Here is a 22536-nt window from a genome sequence, read left to right on the forward strand (position 1 = left end):
AGAATTTGGGGATCTCTCTCAGACTTGTCAAAATGAAGTGATTAAGAATGAAGAGGGCGGCTGGTTGGCTCAGTTGGTCAGAGTGCAGTGCTCATAATACCAAGGTCTCCAGTTTGATTCCCACTTGGGCCAGGGAGCTGAGAGCCTTCCACAGCTAGATTGGAAAAAAAAAAAAAAAATGAGGACTTGACTTGGAGCTGATGGGTCCTGGAAAAACACACTGTTCCCCAATAAAAAAAAAAATTAAAAAGAAAAAAGAACAAAGAGAAGGAAGTGTCAAGCATGGGTTGTGAACTCAAATGCCTCAGTAGGCTAGGTGTAAAGCAGCAGGGAACGGTGGGGACTGAGGCAAACCAGAAAGCATATTTCTATCTCAAAGGAGCAGACCTACTCAGCCTTGGCTAATTCTTGCTATGCAGCAATGTAAGCCCAGTTTTTTCACATCTTTATATACATTTGGCAGCCTCAAATCCTTAATCTTAAGATTCTAGCAACTAATCTAAATTTAAAAATATATTTGATAGGCCAAATAAATCACTTCTGTGTGCTAGATTTGTTTCACGATCTACTGGTCTGCACCTCCTGGTCTAGGAATGTCCCAAGGTGAGGGGACAATAGGGAAGTAACTGAAGATCACCTCTGGATCCAACCCTTCCATTCCTCTTTTCCTTCCCTTCTACCCCATGTTGTCTTCACTGTGAAGAGTTCTATTCCAGCTAGTATGGACACCAGCCTTGGGGGAATTGAGCTTAGAACTTGAGAAGGTATGGGCTGGAACGACCATACGCCTGAGAACTCCCAAAAGAACAGGAGCCTAAGCTGGGACACGAATTGATGGGCGGCCTACCAGCTTCATGTGAAGTGGTTTGGTGCTGGAACTACTCCATCTCTCTCCAGCATCGCCTGGAGATGAGCATGTTTCGACCACTGTCTCAGATCAGGACGGCTCCCACGCGTCCATATTCTGGACCTGAACCAGTCTCCCATGGTGTCTTAGGTTGGTGTTATGGGGTAAGCTGTGTCATCCCCAAATTCATGTGTTGAAGTGTCAACCCCTAGTACCTGAGTGTGATTAAGGTAAGGCCTTTAAAGAGATAATTAACATAAAATGAGGTCATGAAAGTGGGCTATAACCCAATATGACTGGTGTCCTTATAAGGGGAGGAGATTAGGACACAGACACACACAGAGGGGAGGACCTTGTGAAGATACCAGAAGAAGGCAGTCGTCTACAAGCCAAGGGGAGAGGCTTCAGAAGAAACCAGGCCTGCTGACTCTTTGATCTCCAAAACTATGAGGAAGAAATTTCTGTTTTTTAAGCCACCCAGCCTATGGTACTTTGTTATGACAACATTAGCAGACTAATATGGGTGTGCTCTTTGAAAACAGACTCTGAAGTACAGAGTTGTGTGTGAAGGTTTAGGGGAGCAGTGTCAGGAAATTCTATTTGAGAACAAGGAAGGCAGAATTGGGCAGAGTCAGAAATTGAACTACAATGAGGTTGCCACCAGGGTGGGGTTCTGGAGCTGGGATGGCCCTTCAGGACTGTTCCAAATTGAGGAAAAGGGCCTTTGTTTTTGTACAGTCGGTCTTTCTCAAGATGAGGGGAGGGATGTGATTTTGCTCTGAGGGAACATTTGGCAATGTTTGGAGATATTTTTTGGCTGCCATAACTGGGGGATGGTGGGGGTGGGGGAGGGGAATACTGGCATCCAGTGGGTAGAGACCAGGAATGCTACTGCTAAATATCCTACAATACATAAGACAGCCTCCCATCACAAAGAGCCATCCAGCCCCAAATGTCAATAGTTCCAAGATTGAGAAAGCCTACCTTATATCAACAAGGCACTGGCCACAAGCTGCTCTTAGAGGGACGTGACCTTGGGCAGGTCCCTGCAGCTGATGACAATTTCCACTAAGGGGTATAGCTGTGAGGCGCCAGGAGCCCATGTTCCCAGCCACTGAGGAATGGGAGTGTTTGCCATTGACAGAGGATCCAGGCAGAGCAAAGAGCCCTTTATCTGGCCCTTCAGACTTCTTATTCACAATAACAATCCACCATGTTCAAGGCACTGACTTGGGGGTTTTACATATATTATCTTATTTCAGTCTAATGAAAAGCTCACGAGGTGGATTTTATTACTATTTTACAAAACGATAATCCGAGACTCAGAGAGGGTAAACCACTCACCCATAGTTACTGAGCTAGTGAATTACAGAACCGCAGGTTGAACCCCGGGCTGTGGGCTTCAAAGTCTGGCTCTTTTGGAGGCAGGAAGGACAAGCTTTGCTACAAGAGCAGTACGCATAAGGGACAGAGGGTGGGCCCAGACTTACCCCGGAATTGATATAAATCCCACTTCAGAACAGTCAGAAGCCCTGAAACAATGTCTGATCCTGTGCAAACATCTCGGGGGCCAGGTCCTGAGCTCAGGATTCCTGGAGAGAGCACCCTGGCACCTCTCCATACAGAACATAATGGGTTACCAGGAATAATCCCTTTCATAAGAAGGACTGTTTTTGTTTTGTTTCTTTGCCTACTGAGGGGAATGCATGAACCTCAGGACTTTGTATGATAACAACAGTAACTATGAAAAAGCAAAGAAAGCCACTTCCCGGGAGTCAACAGTATAAAAATAATTTTTATTTACTACTGTAAATAAAGTAGTGCAAAGAGTAGTTTGGATCCACAATATTGCGTTACTGATTTATTTACTACCTTAGCAGCATACAGTTTACACAGTCTGCTCTTCCTCTCACACACACACACACACAAACACACACACACACACACCCCTACACAGACTCAGGCAGGCATAGTGGGTGGGGATGAGACTGTGAGCTAAAGGCTTGTTTCCTGCATATTCCACTGCTGCCAGTCTATTCTAATGGGTAATTCATGGAGAAGGCTACACTTAAATACTAAGAATTTTCTAAACGTTATTTTATGGATTGCAATTGAAAAGTAACCAATGTCCACCAATGTCATTCAATGATTCGGAAGCACTACAACCTTAGAAAAGTTCAAGAAGAAAAATGTAAACCAATTTACAAAGCTATCACCTTCCCTACACTTCCAGCCACAAGCTATTTATTTTAAGGTGCCTTAGAAATGCTGGGTGTTGGAAGTCAAATTGAAATGTTGACTGGACTTCGAGGAGCAGGGCTGTGGCAAACACACGTACCGGAATATTGTCCAACTTGTAGAAAAATCACAATTTTTTTTTGTTATGTAATAAAAAGGAAATGAACAAGGGCTAAGATTTGGAAAATGCATCCCAGTGTATAAGGATTCAGATATGCCGCAGGGCAAACTGTGACTCTCAATACACAGAGTCACCAGGAATGGACTTCTGCAATGACCCAGCTAACCTCCTACACACACCCCTATGATCAGGATGTGCCTTATATTTGATAGCCTTTGGTACCACTGTCTGCTCTGGGTACTTCCTTGTAATTTGATAAAAAACAAAAAAAACAAAAAACAAAAAAAACACCAAGTGCAAAATTCACACCCAGTTGACAAGACATTTAAGGTGTTTATCAGTATAATGCCCAGCCCCAGCTCTCCAATACCAGCTGCTGAAAGGATTCTCCCTCATCTGGAGAGACCTGGAGTGCACAGTTCACCCACGTGGCTCTGGGTTATTCGTGACTGTGGGCTGGTCCTGAGCGGAGGCATCTGCAGCTGGAGTCACAGCTGGACTTGCAGGGGGAGTAGAGGGGTCAGGGGAGGCCCCGGCTGGTGTCAGACTGGAACGGTTGGCTGCAGACACACACACACACAACAGGTGGTGAGTATTCACAACAGGACACGCCACCACACCTAGACACTAGTAGGTCAAGAGAGATAATTCTAGTGACCCTGGCACTAACTAGGATAAGCAGTTTTGGACCCATTACCTAGGTTCTTTGGACTTTGGTGTCCCCTACTCTCAAAAGGCACTTTGGAATAGATATGCAAAGATCTCTCACGGTTCCAATATCCTGGGACTCTAAGTTCTGCATTTATGCTGTGACTTCCAGGTAAATATTTCAATTAAAAGAAGAAAACAACTCTCTGGTCTGCTTCCTGGGGTACTATTTCTTTTGCACACCCATGGCATTCATGCAATGCAAGCTATGAATTATACCAATCAATTAGAAAGGAGTGTTGGTTTTATTCACTTTCTTATTCCACTTGGATGATGTACCACATTGGTTTCAATTATTTTATTTAAATAAATGTATGTAAGTTTTGGAAAACATAATTACTAGGTTTAGTTATTTATCAATCTACCTTTAGTAGGACGTTGTTGGTCCACCATAAACGTTAGGGAGGCTTATAAAGTTTTATACTTTATGTCCATGGTTTCCAAATAGGGCAAGTTTACCTTTCAGGGGACTGTTGGCAATGCCAGGTGACATTTTTGGCTGTCACAGCTTGAGGGGGCGGTGCTATTGGCATATAGTAGGTAGAGGCCAGGGAGACTGCTAAACATTCTACAATGCATGGGACAGCTCCCTACAACAAAGAATGATCCAGTTCCAAATGCCAATAGTCCTGAGGCCGACATACCCTGCTTTATGTACTGAGGCCAAGAGGTGTCTTGGTTATAAGATTGTGGGCTCTGGAACCTGGTTGCTGTGCCCTTTGTCAGTTATGTGACCTGGGACAAGTTTCCCACTCTCCTTCTGCCTCTGAAATATGGGGAAAATAAAAGTGTCTACACCTTGTTGAGCTGTTAGGATCAAATGAGATAATGTACGTAAAGTGCTTAGAACACTGTCTGGCGGGCACGGGTACTCAACAAATGCTACTGATTCCTTCTGGTGACCTGGTTTACTGTGCAAATGTGTTAGGATTTATTAATTTCAGTGCATGGTTTGCAGGATTGATAACAGAGTTGGTGCATTTGTTTTGGGAATGCCTACAGTTCTCTTTTAGACCCCAATAACCTAGGAAAACAGCAGAAACTTTGCAGCCAGAAAAACCAGGAAGCTAATGGCTCTGATGTTTACCAGTGGAGTGCTCTTGGGCAAGTTACTTAACTTCTCTGAGCTTTCATTTCTTCATCTGGAAAATGAGGGTAGCAGTTTGCAGTGATGCGTGATGTACGGCTAGCACAGTGGTCATAGTTTGTGCAAACCATTGCTAGTTTGCTTTTAGGCAGTGATCTTAATTAAGCTTAGCAATCCTTGAGTCTTGTACAATTTTCAGTAGGTGGGACCATTTTTAAATGTCCCAATACATCCTGAAATGTACTGACTTTAAGAAGATGCCACCCTATGTTGACACTCTGACTTCTAGAAAAACCCTTCACGAGTTGCACCTCCAAGTACTAAGGGGCCATTCTCAGAAATTCAACAATGGGCTCCAAAGCCTCTGGCTTTTCAAGATACATAAAATAATTCTCCTAGGAATCCCTTTCGGTACCTACAGAATATCTTGTGGCTCCAGAGACTGTTCTGAAAGAACAGGACAGTGGTGGGGTGAGGGACCTTGCTGTTACACGATGATGGGATGTTTCTAGGTTTCAGCCATCGCTCTGGCAGGTGCTGTCACCATGGCAGGGAGTAGGAAGCCTGGTGATACGGTATAAAGACCACTTGCTGGAGTCCAGACACCTGGTCTGGTCACGTCTAATTTATCTACCACTAATAGATGACTTTGAAGTAGATATTAAACGGCAGACATTTCCCTTCTAAAATGCTGGAATCTTGTAGGCCTTGGTTTGCTTATCTGTGAATAGAGGGGCTTAGATCAGATGGTCCCAAGACCCCTTTGGGCCCTAACATTTATCTTTCTGATGATCTCTGAGGAAGTTAATGAAATACTAAGACATGCATTTTTCCTTTTCAAGCTCAGGGGGAAAAAAATGTTTAAATCACCATGGTAACACCATAAATCAGCAATCAGTTTTCTGATTAAAACAAAAAAAAAGTGCCAGTGTGTAACTGTAGAAGGAATGCATAATTAGCATTGCCACAATTTAAATCTTCTTGTCAGAGCATAATAAAAATGCTTGATGTTTCTACAGTAAGCTTGTTATTACCCGTGTGAGAACTCTTCCCCCTCATGTTGAGGCTGTGGAATCGCTGGACAAGCTCCCTGCAGCCCATCATCATTTTCAAGAGGCCTCTTTTCTCTGCTCACCTGGAATGTGTGCTAATTTGATTACTGGGTTAAAATCAAGGTAACCAGGAAAATATGTGTGGTGTTTAAAAAATTACAGAGTATATTCCAAAGCCAAAGATAAGTGATTTGGGGATTCCTTGCTGCTTGGGGGACCATTTTCTGTGCATTAGTGAGAATGACCAAGAGCTGGCCCTGAGTAGTACAGACAGACTGCACCCCACGGGCCAAACGAGCTTTGCTGCCTGTTTCTCCATGGCTCGCAATCTAAGAATGATTTTTTCATTTTTAAATGGCTGCACAAAAATCAAAAGAAGAGTAATATTTCATGAAAATTTCATGTTTCGTGAAAAACATGTAAGATTCAAATTTTCATGCCCATAGTAAAATTTTATTGGAAACCAGCAATACCATTTGTTATCATGTATTATCAATGGCTGGTTTCGCACCATAAGGAAAGTTGAGTCATTGTCACAGAGATGGCCCACAAAGACCCAAATGTTTATCTGGCCCTTTACAGAAAAAGCTTGCCAACCCATGTTGTTGCACCGTTGTAGGAAAAACATCTGTAAGGCCAGTTGACCAGACAGGAGCATAAAGGAAAGAAGAATCTCAGAGAAGACTATTGGGTTAATCCTAAAATAGTAGAATGTTTTCAAAAATGGGGTGTAAGGGGGTGAGTGAGGGGGAAGCCCTGGAAATCTAATCTATTTCCTTTGGGCCTTTGGATCTAGCAGCGCCCAGTACACATATGTGATCTATGTCATTTAAACATTGCTTGTGAGTAGAGATACTGGGGGGGGGGGGGGGGGGGCACCAAGGGTAATGAGACAGGAGACAACGAAACCTCACTGTCAAATCACTCTGACTTTAACACTACTGTTTTTTGTTTGTTTTTTATGAGCACCACTTTGTGACATTTTACTGTAATTTTAGCAGAAACCTCATTAATTGGAAATACAGAGGACAAGAAAAGAGTAGGGAAAGGTTTAATTAATCTTGTACACATCATCGTCCTCTCATACTATGGTAACCACTTAGGCACAAAGAAAGGATGAGTTGCCTTAAATTATGAATGTTTTGAATAAGGTGACATTGGTTTCAAAGGTTACCTACTTATACTTAGGAGCTGGTAGTGCTGCAAATCTTGCTCTATACTGTGTGTTTATACTGTGTATTAAGTTTGCACTAATAAGTAAGGCAGGAATCTTTTGAAATGGTCATGTACATTTTCTCCCCGTCTTCTTGCCTTTACCTTCCTTCAGGTAGTCAGCCAGGCGTCATGCTTTTATTTGATTTTATTTTTTTGTCTTGGGAGATTTGTGGGAGGGCAGAAATGGAAATGGTTCTAGACGTACTTTGTTTGGAGATTGGCTGTTTTTTCAAAAGCCTGGGTCCATTAAGGCAATTACGCTTGGCATTCCTGATAGGGAGGGGACAGGGAGAGTGCTTTATTTGAAATGCAATGAGGCAGGAAGAGGAGCTTTTTTGGAGTCTGGGAAAGTGGCTGAGCACTGGTTGTGGGTTGTACCATCCTCTGAGCCCTGACCTTGAGCCTTCAGCAATCTGAGAAAGGAAGACTGGTAAGAAAAAGGCTAATGGTGCTCAAGCTTTGGCAAGGATCATGAGACTTCAAGGTGACCCAGAAGCTGCAAAGCCAGTGGACCTGGAGGGACAGTGTAAGCCCAGGGGACACTGTGTGTTCTGTTATCAGACTGGTGACCATATGAGTGTTCCTAGTGTTACCCAGGGACCTTTGCACGGCCCTGGGAGGCATCGGCCTCAAGATAGACTGAGCTGCCTGGTAGAATGAGAGCTAAGAGTCAAAAACAAGTTCCCTTAAAGGAAATAAAAGAAGCACGCAATATCTTTTGTGTACTTGTTTTGGTACCCTTGATAGACTAGTCAATATTTTTGTTTAGATACTTTAAAAAAGCATCTTATGTTTTAGAAAGAGTCTAGCAAACAGAAAAACATGCTAGGCTCTGGTAACTGTGTCATTCTGAGGTATGCCAAGCTATTCAGGTGCAGGCGCTACCTGGTGTGTCAGCATGCTTTCATTGTAAGTAAAATGCCATGAGGACATTACTCCTGGGGAGCCACCAGCTAACATTTGTAGAGTTCTAAGCACATTACGTTTTTTTAGCTTGTTTGGTTCTCCCTACTACGATAGGAGGTAGTTGCACTATGTCTGCTATTTTACAGAAGGGGAAACTGAGGCAAGGATAGGCTGCTTCTCTTGCCCGAGGTCACACGGCTAGTGGCAGGGCCAGAAGCATAGCAGCACGACTCCCAAGCCTGTGCTGTGAACTGCTACTGTCCTGCACTGCCAGCCTTCTGAGCTCGGGACAATTTAGTGTGGCAAATGCGGTGAAGTGTCAACTATGTATCACAGAGCATAGAAACGCAGTGGGAAAACGGAGGTATTGAAGCTGAACGCAAAATGGATGGACAGCTCCATTTAAAGCTTTGACCCTAACTCAGTAATTTTTAAAAACAGCTGACTGGAAAAACGCAAATCACGAAATGACAAAGATCCCTAACTAACAGCAACGTCTCTACACAAAGCTAGGCTCCTAAGGTAGGCTCCTGACTCTCAGGTCAGGGCCCTGTTCATTCCTGTGCTTGTTTCATGCCGCCATGGCTGCGAAGTACCAGCATCGACCATATCCTCCGCCTTCCCAGGGGGCGGGACCTTGGCACTCTTTTATCCGGGAGACACTGGTGGTAAAAACTGTGCCCTCTGAGAGCCCCTTGCAGTGGCTTCTGTCCCCAGTCACGGGGCCTCTATCACCCCTCGCCCATCTCCCCATCGCGGATGGCATACCTTCTTATTTCAAAGTTATTGACAAATTGGCGCGTATGCTAAGGACGTAAAACATTAAAATGATTTACTATATACTTGAACTCAACACTAATTCTCACAGGGCTGGCAGGCACCACTGTGGGGGCACATTTTGGAAATAGGTGGAGACTTTTTGCTTTTTGTACTTCTAGACCCTCACGACTCAAAGTGTGCTCCGTGGAACAGCAGCGTGTATACCACCCAATAGCTTGTTAGAGATGGCAAAGCTCAGAGCCCACCCCTGGGCCCACTGAAGCAGAATCTGCTTTTAACAAGATCCCCGGCTGACTCACGTGCACGTTAATATTAAGAAGGACTGGGTTAGAATTTACATATTGAAATATATATTATTTTATGATATTTGCTTTCTTTTTGTTTCTCTTTTATATTGCCGTTAGGGCATTATTTAAAAAATAGGTATGTAGGCGGGTTAATTATTATGCATTTCGGGATACCGAAAATGTGCTGCAAAATATTTCTTACGAAAGGGGACAACAGATTGGAGACGGATGATCATGACGGCTTTAAACGTAAAAAGTTCCCAATTCTGCGGCCCTGCATCCTTTCATGGACTTTACTTTGTGATTTTTGGGACGGCCACTTCATCCCTGTGGCCCCAATTCTTCATCTTCATAAAATGAAGGGCAGAGAATTAACTTATTTGTAAGATCCCATCCAGATTTCACAAAGGCTGGTCAACAGGGAGAGAGGTATGTGCAGGAGTTTGAAAGAAATGAAGAAACCGTGTGAAGGAGCAAGGGACACGTAGGAAGGGGACATATTCTACGAAAGGGCAGGAGGGACAAGATGAGACTATGGAGTGGCTGATAACAAAGACATGACGAAAGGAAACGGAGGCAACTTCTGATAAAAGCAATTCCACCAGCCCATGAATTTTCATGGCTACCAGCTGGCATAAAATCATAAAGACAATTTTCAGCCTCTCTAACGGAATTGCATTTGTAATAATCATAACAATATTTCTACAGAGTAAAAATGACAAAGATAATTTGAAATGGAAAACACTGACAAGATGCAAAATAAATGTGCTATACCTGGCAACAAATTTAGGGACGGGACACAATTTGCATGAGGAAAATTTATAAGCTGGCATACCACAGGGCATCAAACCTGGAAGGGCTTTTGATGGTTCCCCGTTCATCTCCTCAGGTAAATCAGAAGGAAATGATTCCATATTAGCCTCTGTCACAGTGACTTCTGTCTCACCACCAAATCTGAGGTGAAATGTACTCCTTTCACTTTTCATTATCTGCTACACAAATAATGGCTGCGTGAATGCTGAAATGCCATGTCCAGTCTTAATGTATCCATTTGTAAATGTCCCTGTTGGTCTTCATGAGTGATTATGTTCTTTCACAGCCATCCAATAGGGTGGCAAAATATAATCCTCCGTGAGAGACGTTTGTAAATTTGAGTACCTACTAAGTGTGTGATCACAAATGAGAGGCATTCCTCTGACTCAGCTTATGATCTTATAGAGGAGATAAACATAATAGCTAACATTTAGTGAGAGGGTTTCATATGCCAGATAAATATAATAGCTAAGATTTAACTATGGTTGTCATTTGCTGAGTGTCATGTGCATTTTTTTCACTGAACACTTCTAACATCCCTGGGAAGTAGCTACTATTATAACCTCATTTTATTGATAAGAAATTGGAGGATCAGGAAGGTGAAATAATTCTCCATAAGTCACACAGCTAATAAGTAGCCAAGCCTGCACTCTAAGCCCAAATAGAAATGACAGAGGCGTCCATCTCCTTAACTATTGCCCTCCACTAGCTCAGAAAAATAATAGTGAGTAGTGGAAACCACACTAAAACACATGTTCACTTTCCATTCCTCCTCGGCCCCTCCTCTGAATCCATGTGGCTGGGTATTTTTATTCATCACGGGTGCTTGTTTAGCATCCCACTGATGTGTTATCCTTTGACTGGAGTGAATAGGACAAGACTTCATGCTGGGAAGCGGGGGACCTCAGAGCTGAGTTTTAAGGCACATAGAGGTAGAATTTTGATAGCAGATGTATTTTCAGTGGGAGAAGATATTTTAGTTCAATTTCTTAAGATTCTTATTTTAAAAAATAATCCTGCTTACTTTGAAAAACATAACAAAAATTGGAGGCCTTCCATCAGCCAGATATTATAATACACCCCACGGAGAAGAGACACCCCGTGAAGGACCATCCTAACAAAAGGAAATCGCATGGACAAGGGCATGAGGAGGGAGAGGGTTATTTTTCTGGAAGGGGACAAAAATATCACTACGTTTTTATGTTGCCTTAGCTTTTTATAAACCTTTACCTGATACAGACTGGAAATACTGCACGATCCAGGCAATCAATATGGACAGCAGGAAGGTTCCCAGAAAGTAGGTCTGCAAACATCCGAAACACATGTCAGATGACTGACAAGGGGCAGGGACCAAGACGGCAGGGCTTGGGGGAGACGGTACCTACCAGGGCGGAGTGCAGGACAGCGCCCCAAATGAGCCGGAGGTGAAAGTAGAGCCATGCCAGGGAGCAAGGGCTGAGGGACTCCTCGCTACTGTGATTCCAGCACCTGCAGACAAAAAGCACAGGGCATCGTGACATGTCGGCAAACTTTGGTGGCATCACTCATGACCGGCATTGTCAGATCCTCAAACTCACCTCCTTCTGCCTGCAGACAAGTGGGCACACTTGAGATGAGAGACAAAGCAATAGAGCCAGTGCTAAGGGGATGGGGCCTGCCCTAAAATTCTAGGATCCTGGCAGAAATCTCAGAAAAAGAGCAGTCCTGTCCTTAATAAAAAGCTGACAGGTCAAGGAGGACCCAGAAGCATGGGAGGCTGCCAGAGCAATGCTTCTGTCCGAGTGTCTGTCTGTCCAGGCTGCCAGAGCAATGCTTCTGTCCAAGTGTCTGTCTGTCCAAAAGCCAGACCTCAGAATACCTCCCTTTCTTGCAGAAAAGCATGGTCTAATAGGACACGTTATTTTCTCCACTCTTGTGGAAAACCTTGGTCAGCACTTTAACTTCAGATCAGGCTCCTTCTGGATCTTAAGCCTCAGATACTAGAAAAGGGAAGTAAGTTTGGGTCCAGCTGAGTGTTCTATAATCGAAACAAATCCTGAGCCCTTTTTGTAACAAATAACATAACAAAATAAAAGGAAGGCTCACTTTAACCAAACAGCAAATGGCACCCATTTGGGTTCCCCCAGATTCCACAGTATTAAAAAAAGCCCTCAACTCACCTTTCGTACAGTTCCTGGAGGATGGAGACATTACTTGAATGGATAGTTTGGTCAATTTCCAAGAAATCCAAAATGTGATGTGGGATTATAGCACCTTCCTCAATTAGCAGGGCCAGGTTAAAAAATCCCTGAAAACAAGCCACAAACCAGCCTCATCAACTCCTTATAATAAAACCCAGACACACACCCTTCATCAGAATGTAAACTTTTACAACCTCTAGATTTTTTTTTTCAGTCCCCAGAGCCAGATGGTTTTGTCATCTTCATTGATGAATTGTTTCCCTAAATATATGCATCTGAGAAATTTATTTGCAGGAGAACCAGGAGGCTTTCAGAGGATGCTGGGTCCCATCTGCTCAGAAGCCAGTCAACCGGGGGAATCTGTCCTTTCCTGCTCACGCTCTCAAAACAGAACTTGCTGGAAAACATGCCCTTGTGTGTCATCAACAAAACCAGAATGCAGAGAGGAAGGCCATGTCCATCACTTACGACTATGCCCTGGGTCACCATCAGCATGTCAGAAATCTAAAATGTTTTTGCAGCTTGGATGCTACTCATGACTAATATTCTAATGCAGAGAGTCTCATACACAGAATAACGGACGGGCGTTTGTCTCAGCTTTCCTAGGCCAGTATGGGAAATCTCCTCTCATGACTCCTTGGCACAGACCTCTACTTAGGTATGTTTCCCTACCTCTTCCTTGTGTACCTTGTTCTTGACCCTCAAAGGTAGGACCTGCTTTGTCAGCCTCTGCAGGTCCAATAAAAAAGCATAGTTAAGAGCCTGATGGTAGAAACGCTTCATCAAGCATGGAAACTCATGGAAACTATTACACTATCTGGAGGAGATGCACTGTCCATCATGAGCTGAGAATGTGGCAAGACAAGATAAAAAAACAAAAATCAATGTGTTACTTACCATTAGGGCTTTATAAATTTCACTGGCTTGCTGCCTTTCAAAGAATTCATGGTCATGTTTTAATGACTTATATCCTCCTTTCTACTCTTCCTTTTAGTTGCCACTGACAACAATCTAAATAAAAATCACCATTCCCTTTGGTTGTATATGCCAGGACCCTCACAAGCATCCTATGCAATAATCATGATAAAAATAACAGAAGCTAACATTTTCTGAGTGGTTGCTCTATGTGAAGCATTGTTCTGTTGCATATACAGTTACTTAATCCTCATAACAACAAATTGAAATAGGTACTACTATCATCCCCATTTTATAGTTGAGGAAACTGAGGTACAGAGAGGTTAAGGAATTGTATCAAGGTCACACAGCTGGAAAGAGGCACAGCTGGGATTCAAACACAAGCAGACAGGGTCCAGAGTCTCTAATCTTAACCTCCACCATACTGCCAAATAACCTCTAAATAGATGAAAGTGGTTATCTTTAAGATACACACACACAGAGAAAATAGAATATTCCTCCACTCTTTGAGAAGAAGGTACTCTTAAAAATTGACGTATTAGAAGAAAAATAATTACTATATAAAAATTTAAAGTCTTTGAAGAATGGAAAAATAATAAGATTAAAATAAATGGGAAAACAGACTAGGAAAATATTTATATGAAATGTAATAGTTTAAGATTCATTATCTACTGGGCAAATGTATAAAAAACTAATTTAATTTAAATTAAAAACAAACAGTATCAAAACTCCAATAGATAAACAGGCAAAGACTAAGAACAGAGAATTCACACAAAAACATTAACAGTAAATTATCACAAATATATGTAAAAGTGTCCATTCCCATTAGTAATCAAATAAATACAATTTAAAACAATAAAGAAGTATCAACTTAAAATTATTCAGTTAGCAAAATTAAGTCATGAAAACATCTAGTGCGGACAAGATTTCAGTTATTCTCCTACACGTAACCACTGCTTGGTGATCTATTAGCAAAACCCTTTCAGAAAACAAATAGGCAATAAACTATTACTAGGTAGCCATAAAACCATTTAGATTGTTTGACTTAGTAATACTATCCTCTCAGATTATAAAGAAATTATTCAAGTGGAGATAAAAGATGGAAATATGAAAATGTTCATTGTAGCACTAGCTGAAACTACAGCACAATTGGAAATGACCTCCTCGTCTTCCTTAATGGACTATAAATCCCATGAAGTCAAGAATATTGTCTATTTTTTTATCTTATGTCCCCACCACTAAGCAGTGTCTAAGACATGGCAGGACTGAATAAATATGTGTCAAATAATGAATAAATTAGCAGACAAAAAATAAACGTCCACCAATAAGATAAAGTTGAAGAAATCACAGTCTATTAGCTCAACAGAAGATGAGACCACAGTTAAGAATAATAATTAAGAGACTGTGCACTAAAATTTACGTATTCCTACAATATGTGTAAAGAGTGGCACGTACACTCTAGGTAACATTACAGAGACACACTTGCCTGTGGAAGGAACGGAAGGGAACATGAAGACATGAAAGAATAGAGCCTCTGTCACAGACTTGTGGGTGCATCCTTTTTTTTCTTTTAAAATTATAATTTAATGTTTTTATAACATTATCTTTCCAAAAAATAAAATCAGATTTAAAAAAAAAATGGTCCAGACCTAATTTTGAGTATCAACAGATATCATATAAGGGAGTTTGGCTCTATAGCAAATCCTTTTAGCACCAACTCTTATTCCATTCCAGAAGGAATAATAATAGAATAGATCGTATCCATTGAGTATAGTCAGTGCTGGGCTCAGTACTTTACATCAAACATCTCGTAAACTATGAGGTTGGTGCTATTATTATTCCCAGTTCACAAATGAAAAAACAAAGACTCAGTGATTTAGTGACTTGCCATGTACAAATTGTTATGAAGTGACAGAGATGCGGGACTTGAACCCAAAGTAAAGAACCGCTCTGATATGGTACCTCCTTTAAAATAAAAAATAAAAAAGACTAAGATAGCGATGAATTCCCAACTTTTGTTCTGTGATCAAATCCCAAAGCACAACACCAGAAACATGTTGCCTACCAGGGTAACAACTTCCATTGTGAAAATGACCTGAGATCCTCACAAGAGAATTCTGACTGACAAATGTAGAAGGAATGAGGGAAACAGAAACTCATCATTAACACACCACAGTAATAGTTGTTGCAAGATCTACTGAAGGGTACTAAAATTAGTGGGCAGCAGTGTGAGGAGAAATAGCATATTTGCATGGTCACACACTATCTCCAAAATATCTATTAAATTAGAAAGAGAAAAATATTAGCTTTACAGGGGAGAAATGCAGCAGTAACCACCTTAATCGAGTATGGAGAGCAATCTGATTAGCAATAAGACATCATGTACACCTCATACGATACACTGAGAGGGACACATCATTTCTGTGCTATCTTTGTCCCAAATGTATAATCTCAATCTATTCATGAGAAAACCGAAGCCAGGCCCACACCGGGGGACATTCTACAAAATACTTGGCTAGTACTCTTCAAAAGTATCAAGGTCATGAAAGACAAGGAAAGACTGAGGAACTGTCACGGATTGAAGAAGATTAAAGAAATATGACAACTAAATGCAATGTGAGATCCTGAAATGGAAAGAGGACATGAGTGGAAAAACCAGTGAAGTCCAAATAAAGTCTGAAGTGCACTTAATGGCACTGAACCAGTGTTGATTTCTTAGTTTGATAATGTATTGTGGTTATACAAGATATTCACATTAGGGGAAGATGGATGAAGGGGCTACTGTAATGGTCCATACTCTTTCTGCTACTTTTCTATAAATCTAAAAATATTCCAAAATAACAAGTTTCAAAATAAAAGTCACTGAGGAAAGTCCTATCACTAAAGTGTTGTTGACCCAACTATACAAACAAACCATTTACCATTTTGAGCACAATTCCAATTTCTTGAGTTTCTACGTCGTGAGTTGGTTTGATGGACTCTGGTAGAAAGACTCCTGGGCTTAGAGCCAGAAGACCTGGGTTCAGTCTCTGGCTGCTTCACCTACAACCTGATTGTTTAGCCGTGAGCCATATATCACCTTGTGAGAGTTTTGGTATCCTCTACTATAAAATGGGTGTAATAATCCCCACCCCCACGGAATTGCTGTTAGAATGGTGTGGGAAACGTGGTAGGCACTCAATAACGGGTTCACCATTATGCTTAGTGTCTTCACAGAGTCTTTGTGAGGGACTCGTGGAAATGAACAGGAAATGACTTCATGATCTGTGAAGCATATACAGACAGGTGAGGACTGTCTGGGGAGGACTGGGGAGGACTCTTGGCCTTGCAAATTCACAAATGGGCATCACCAACAACTCATTTTTGTTGTTGCTGTTGTTTTTTTACCTGTGAGTCTCCATCCAGTGCTGCTTGGGCGTACATCTGTACAGACAACTCAAGATCTTGGGACTGGTTTTGGTGGCCATAGTAGTAAAGGTCTCCCATTTTCAAATACGCTGCAGGACAAAAAGCACAAGTCCATTTGTCAAGTGGTGTGATTTCAGACTGACATTTTAAATGATTGGTCCATTCCCATGACTGAGAGGTTTTCCTACCAGAATCCCAAAACAGAACATCTTTAAGGGGTATTTTTGGTGTGAAAGGAGAAAACAAAAAGGCTTTTATGCTGAGTACTCACATTTCGGACACATTTTCTTGCTTTGCTTAGTCGCTCTCCTGAATGGGTCTGTTTGTGAGAATTGCAGCCTGCAACCTCACAGCCCAATCAGCCAAGGATTTGGGGGGGCACTTTATTTCCTATCTGAAATTCTGCTGCCTGGGTTTGATGACCGATGGGTAATTACTCTATTTAAGCCATATATTTTATTTTTCCTCTGAGGAAAAAGTTTTGTTTAAGAGTGTATATATCACTCAGTGTCCATTCAGAAAAACAGAATCCATGCCAGGGAGTTCAAAAGTGGGATTTCAACCCTGGGAAGGGGTTACCTGGGTGTTGGAACAGCTGAAAAGGCAAATGGCAACCCAGACATTAGTAATGCGGGAATCTACTATCATCCCTGAGCGAGGGGTCAGCTAAGACCACACAGCATGGACTGCCAGGCAGGAGCCAGGACCATGGAAATACAGCCTCTACCAGAGACACAACCCAAAGCAGAGAGGAGCAATACTTGGACTTCTCCCCTCCCGACCTGCAATCTCCCGCCAGAGCCTCCCATTGGCTGAAACTAATCAGAAGTTCCAGAGCAAAAGAGTCTGGGATGGTAGGTTTGGGAGTAGCCCTGTACCATACAGAGCAGAAGAAGACAGGTAATACACCTGAAGGCAAAAAGACAAACCACTGGCTCAGAGAATCTCTCCGTAATACCTTTCTCTTTTGAGTGCTCAACCCCTGGAGAAATGATGGGTCCAAGAAGACAATGGACAATGGACGAGGAGACACACATTGCATGAGGCTGAGAGCAGCGTTTAGTCATGATCTTAACAACAGAGATTTTTTATTCTCTTTCCTAATTGTTTAGAAATATCACACTTCACACAAAGCTGTTAGATGTTCCCTGTTACTAAAGATTAAAAGCCTCCAATACTTCAATTTAGCACCCGTTTTTCTATACATACCAAATGAAGGAGCATCGATTTGAAAAACAGAGAAATTATAGTATCTCCAAACACAATTAACACCCAAATATCTCTTGGCCAGGTCCTAGGGGGTGAAGGGGGAGAAAAAGTTAATTCATTAATATTTTGGCCAAGTGACTAATTTTGCCTCCCTAAAACCCAATTCATCATCCTTAACCTTAGAGCTTCTATTCTGAGAAGAATACATTTACTTACTGGCCTCTCCTCACAGATGTGTGCTAAATTTGTCTGTGACACTTCAATTCCAGTTTCTGCTGCTAAAACATAATACAGCAAAGCTTCGTGCCTAAAAATAGATGATTAATAATAAATTTCATATAGTGGCTCTTACTAATATTCACAGAGAGCTTGATATTCAAACATAAGGGCATGAAATAAGCATTTTTTAAACCACAAAACCATGAGTTTGTTGTTTTTTTAAAAAAAATAAATACTGTTGTTAAAAATACTGCAAGCACTGATTTATTTTCTATCTTAAAGGCTGAATTGACAGATAAGGTTGGGGAGCTAGTTGATACAACAGCTACCTCTACTGGCCGAATGGTATATGGAATACGGGTTGGGTTGTCTGTCCATCAGCCTTTGGTCCTTGAATTCTTCCATCCTCACTTAGAGGAGACAGTAGTATTAAGAAAAAGTCCTGTGCTTTCGAGTTCTCTGCATGGTTGAAAGGCTTTATGGGGCTTAGGATTCTGAACAAGCTTAATTAAAGCTAAACTTTTGTGGTGCATCAGAAGTTTGGCAAAGGAGAGGCAGTTTACCTGGGGCATGATAGCAATGGTCAGAAACATAAGGAAAAAAAAAGTTCAACACAACTATAATCGAATAATTGCAAAACAATGAGAGACCACTTCTCATTTGTTGAAAGGCTGACACATGATTCATAATACAGAGTAAGGGGAAATGCTTAGGGAAATGGACATATTTCTACAACCACTGCTAGTGGGAGGGTCAATTAATGCAATGGTTCAACGTGGGAAGTCTTAAGAATACATAGACCACTTGGCTAAATGGTTCTCCCTTGTGAGGGTTTATTCTAAAGAAACCATCAGAGACATCTGCAAAAATTCTGTGGCAAGAGTTTAAGGCAGAGTTGTTTATATAAATGAAAAATAAAAAAACTGAAAACAACTTAAACATCTGAAAATTGGTGACTAAATTAACCCATGGTGCAGCCACTTTCCAATGCAGCCATTAAAAATGATGTTGTGGCAGAAAGATGGCTATGAAAAATTTCTTACTCAGTGATTTAAAAAGTCTGTATAAAAAACAGTGCAATTCCAGTTTGTGAAAGAAAAATAAAACTGAATACACACATGTATACACGCATAGATACATATACGTATCTCGTATGCAGAGAAAAAAATCTAAAAATTATGTACCAAAATGTAACAGTACTTATCTCTGGTGGTGAGAATGAGTTATTTTTACATTCTGCATTTGATATATCTGATTTCCTGCATTTTCTTTGTGTCACCCAGTTTATGAGTGAAAATTTATTTTAACCATAAAAAGTTGTTTTGAAAGCTTATTTTTCATTTTAAGTAGTTGACGTTAAGAAGTCGTTCTTAATTTTAGCTTCACCTATGTAGGAAGTGGCTTAAGGAAGGGTGGGGGGAGATTAGGTTAGAGGGCTTAAGGGAAGCGAAATCTGAAATCATCTTTCCTACACTGCTAAACCAGCTTCTGCCAGACCATCCCTAGGGGACATAGAGAGAGAGATGATTGGGGAGTCAAATTAGGACAGCAGACCTTCAATCAGACATATTGCAGGCCACGGGCCACGTGGCTGCTGTGTGAGCTGATTGCTGGTCTCTGAGACACCCAAGGCAGCTGACCAATTAGCCATGACTCATGCTAAAGAGACACAAGGTTGGCTAAGCAGTGTCCCCTGCATAGGCAAGCCAGCTAACAAGACCCAAGTGCAGCCGCAAAACCACCACAAAAGACGCCCATGCATTTTCTCACATGGACTGCAAAAACCATGTTTGGTGCATCCTCAGACCAGAGAGAGGGCATATGAGGGAGGCCCAGCAGAAAAGTCCTCACCATTCTGCAGTAAGTTCCAAAGGTCTTATAATCTCAAATGTCTTCAGAGACACTCGGGCTTATACCAGTGCCTCAGTTTCCCCCCAGGGATGGATGAGGAGATGAAATGGTGTACACTTGCCAGCCCAAGGTCAACTATTGAGCTGGCTCCCTCTGCTGCCATAACTGGATAGAATGTGACTCACATTATTAAAAGGTAACAAAATGAGTTTTTCTTAGACAGAATCAGGCAGACTATTAGAACTGGAGGTGGCGGGGAGAGGGGGAGTGTATGAGGTTGACAATCCCTGTAAAACAGTCACTATGATAAACTCTAAAAAGATAATATCCTGTGTCTGAAGTATTTTGGTGGTGGTGGAAGGGACGGGAGAAAGAAGTTTTATAGGAAAACTTCCATTGTTCAATTACTGTATCATTGGGAGGAAATTTCATAGAATCCTCAAGGATTTCCTTTGAGGAAGCACTGTTATCCATCAAAAAGAGACGTCTAAAAACATCAATGTCAATAGAAGCACTGAACAGAACTGCACCTCTGTCTTCCATCTCGTAGAAGCAATCTTCAGAGGCCAGTGGTCTCTGATTCCACCGCCACCCATTTTCATGTAACAAAGAGCAAACTGATAGGCGAGGGTTAGGACGCTGAAGACCAGACTTTCTCAGCTTATTAAGACTCGGAGACAGGCCGCCTCGGCAGAAATCCTACCCACATTTAGTCTCCCTCTCGGCACCTGGCTCTTACTTAATTGTGTTTCAATAGAAACTGCCCAAAAGTATTAATTACAGATATTTCTATACTCATATTCATGAAACAAACATTTCCGTGGCATCTGCCATGTGTGGGAAGCCCAAAGACAAGCTACAAAACTGTGCTGCCCTTCCAGAAATTTCCTCAAGGTTTAGGAAGCTGATTAGAGGTACAAGTGATATTTCCAATGAACTACAGTGAAATTGTCCCCAAGACAGTCATTCTGATGAGGGTGGGGTTAGGGGTGGATACAGATTGAGGTTAGGGGCATATTTGCTACCCTCCCACTTCAAAGTGGGCACCTACAGAGGGTGTCAAAAAATGTATACACATTTTAAGGATGGAAAAAACTATGAAAATTGTAATAATATATACCAATAACAAAAGATGAATACAAGTCACATCTGACTTCTGCAATTACAAGAGGTGCTCAAAGTGGTTACCATCAGCGTAATTTTAATAGTTTTTTCCTTTATTAACATGTGTATATATTTTTGGCACTCTCTGTATGTTTATAAACTTTCCTAATGGTAATCCTTGGGTTGCTAGCTGTGAATCTGACTACCTCTGAGCAGGTTCTCAAACAATTATATTATTTTCTCTGTGCTCCTTTCTGCCAATGCCTGAAACAGCTCAAACTGGAAGGATGAAAAACAATCCTCTAGTCTGAGTGGAATTCAGGACCCCTGCTCTACTGCAAAAAGGTGAATCTCTTTCAACTGGAACTTAACATGCCTCCTTATCTTGCCTCAAGCCCACCATGGTGGGGCTGACCTCCTGGGGTAAGTATGTGGGACAATAAAACACAAAGGACAATAAAACACACGGTTCACAGATCAAACACATGTAGGGGTAAGGCAGACAGAAATGAAACATGACAGCCGGCCTCCCCTTAGCAGACGTCCCCTGGTGTCCAAGGGCAGCCTCAGGCATGACAACATTATCTCCTGTATTACGCCTAGACAGCAAAACGTCCTTCTCTCAGGCACGCTCCTCTTTTAAGCGATCCCATATAAATCTTGGAACAACACAGAAAAGCACAAGCTCATCAAACTGACACATGTAATTTGAAAGTAACATCCAGAATAAACTCACTCACAGAAAATGTAAAAAGGGGGTGGACTTGGGACATTGATGGATGATTTAGTTCTGTTACAGCAAAATAGATGGTACCCAAACAAGACACATTTGAGGGAGGCCACATTCATAGATTTCTTATTTAACCCCTGTGGCAGGTTTGGGGGCTTGGAGAAAAGGAAGAGATAGATGCACTTTGCCTCGAATATATTTTCACAAAGATTTTCCCATTGTGATGGGTACTAGGTGTTTCTTTCTGTTGATACGAAAAATCCTTGAATTCAGATTAAGACTTGTCCTTAACAATACTTAGCATCAGCATCAAGATTGGCAAGGATATGGAGAAATAGAAATTCGTAGATGGTTGACAGGAGAGTAAACCGATAAAATCATTTTGGAAAACAATTGGCATTATCATGTAAAGTCCAACATGTGCCTGCCCTGCAACCCTACTCCTAAGCTTATATTCCAGAAAAACTCTTTCTATGTATCAGGATATCCATAAAAACAGTTCCTGGCACATTGTTCTTAAAAAAAAAAAAAAAAAAATGGAAAACAACCCAAATATGTGTTAATGTGAGAGTTGGTAAGTAAATAGTGGTATATGACAGCAGCGAAAATGAATGACCTACAGGGAGGGACATGCATCAAAACATATGAATCTCAGGAACGTAATGTTAATTTTAAAAAAGCAGTTGAAGAATCATATATAATAACATTCTAATAATATACAGCTCAGAAACAAGACAAACTAAATCTATTGCTTAGATAAATATATCCAAATATGTAGCAAAAAACTAAAGTATGCAAGATGCAGGGTGACGGTTACTTCTGGGTACTGGGGTGGGTTTAATCTGAGAGGAACATGCAGAGCCTCA

At 41.5% G+C, this 22536-nt stretch overlaps 1 protein-coding gene across 3 annotated transcripts in view; it reads right to left on the reverse strand.

Annotated features, from left to right (window-relative positions):
* Positions 1 to 2622: 2622 nt before the first annotated feature.
* SEL1L3 (SEL1L family member 3) overlaps positions 2623 to 22536 on the reverse strand; it is a 97810-nt gene continuing 77896 nt past the window's right edge. For 2 of the 3 annotated variants that reach the window (XM_019743864.2, XM_019743863.2), the window contains exons 18-24: positions 17983 to 18073; positions 17767 to 17851; positions 16537 to 16646; positions 12214 to 12341; positions 11440 to 11542; positions 11285 to 11357; positions 2623 to 3766 (exon numbers count right to left, since the gene is read on the reverse strand). In XM_019743864.2, coding sequence (XP_019599423.2) covers positions 3627 to 3766; positions 11285 to 11357; positions 11440 to 11542; positions 12214 to 12341; positions 16537 to 16646; positions 17767 to 17851; positions 17983 to 18073 — 730 coding nt within the window. In that variant the 3' untranslated portion in view covers positions 2623 to 3626. Of the gene's footprint in view, positions 3767 to 11284; positions 11358 to 11439; positions 11543 to 12213; positions 12342 to 16536; positions 16647 to 17766; positions 17852 to 17982; positions 18074 to 22536 lie in introns of those variants that run through there. The other variant, XM_019743865.2, reaches the window with a different exon arrangement.

This window comes from Rhinolophus sinicus, linkage group LG02, assembly GCF_036562045.2.
Source record: "Rhinolophus sinicus isolate RSC01 linkage group LG02, ASM3656204v1, whole genome shotgun sequence".
NCBI classification, from domain to species: Eukaryota; Metazoa; Chordata; class Mammalia; order Chiroptera; family Rhinolophidae; genus Rhinolophus; species Rhinolophus sinicus.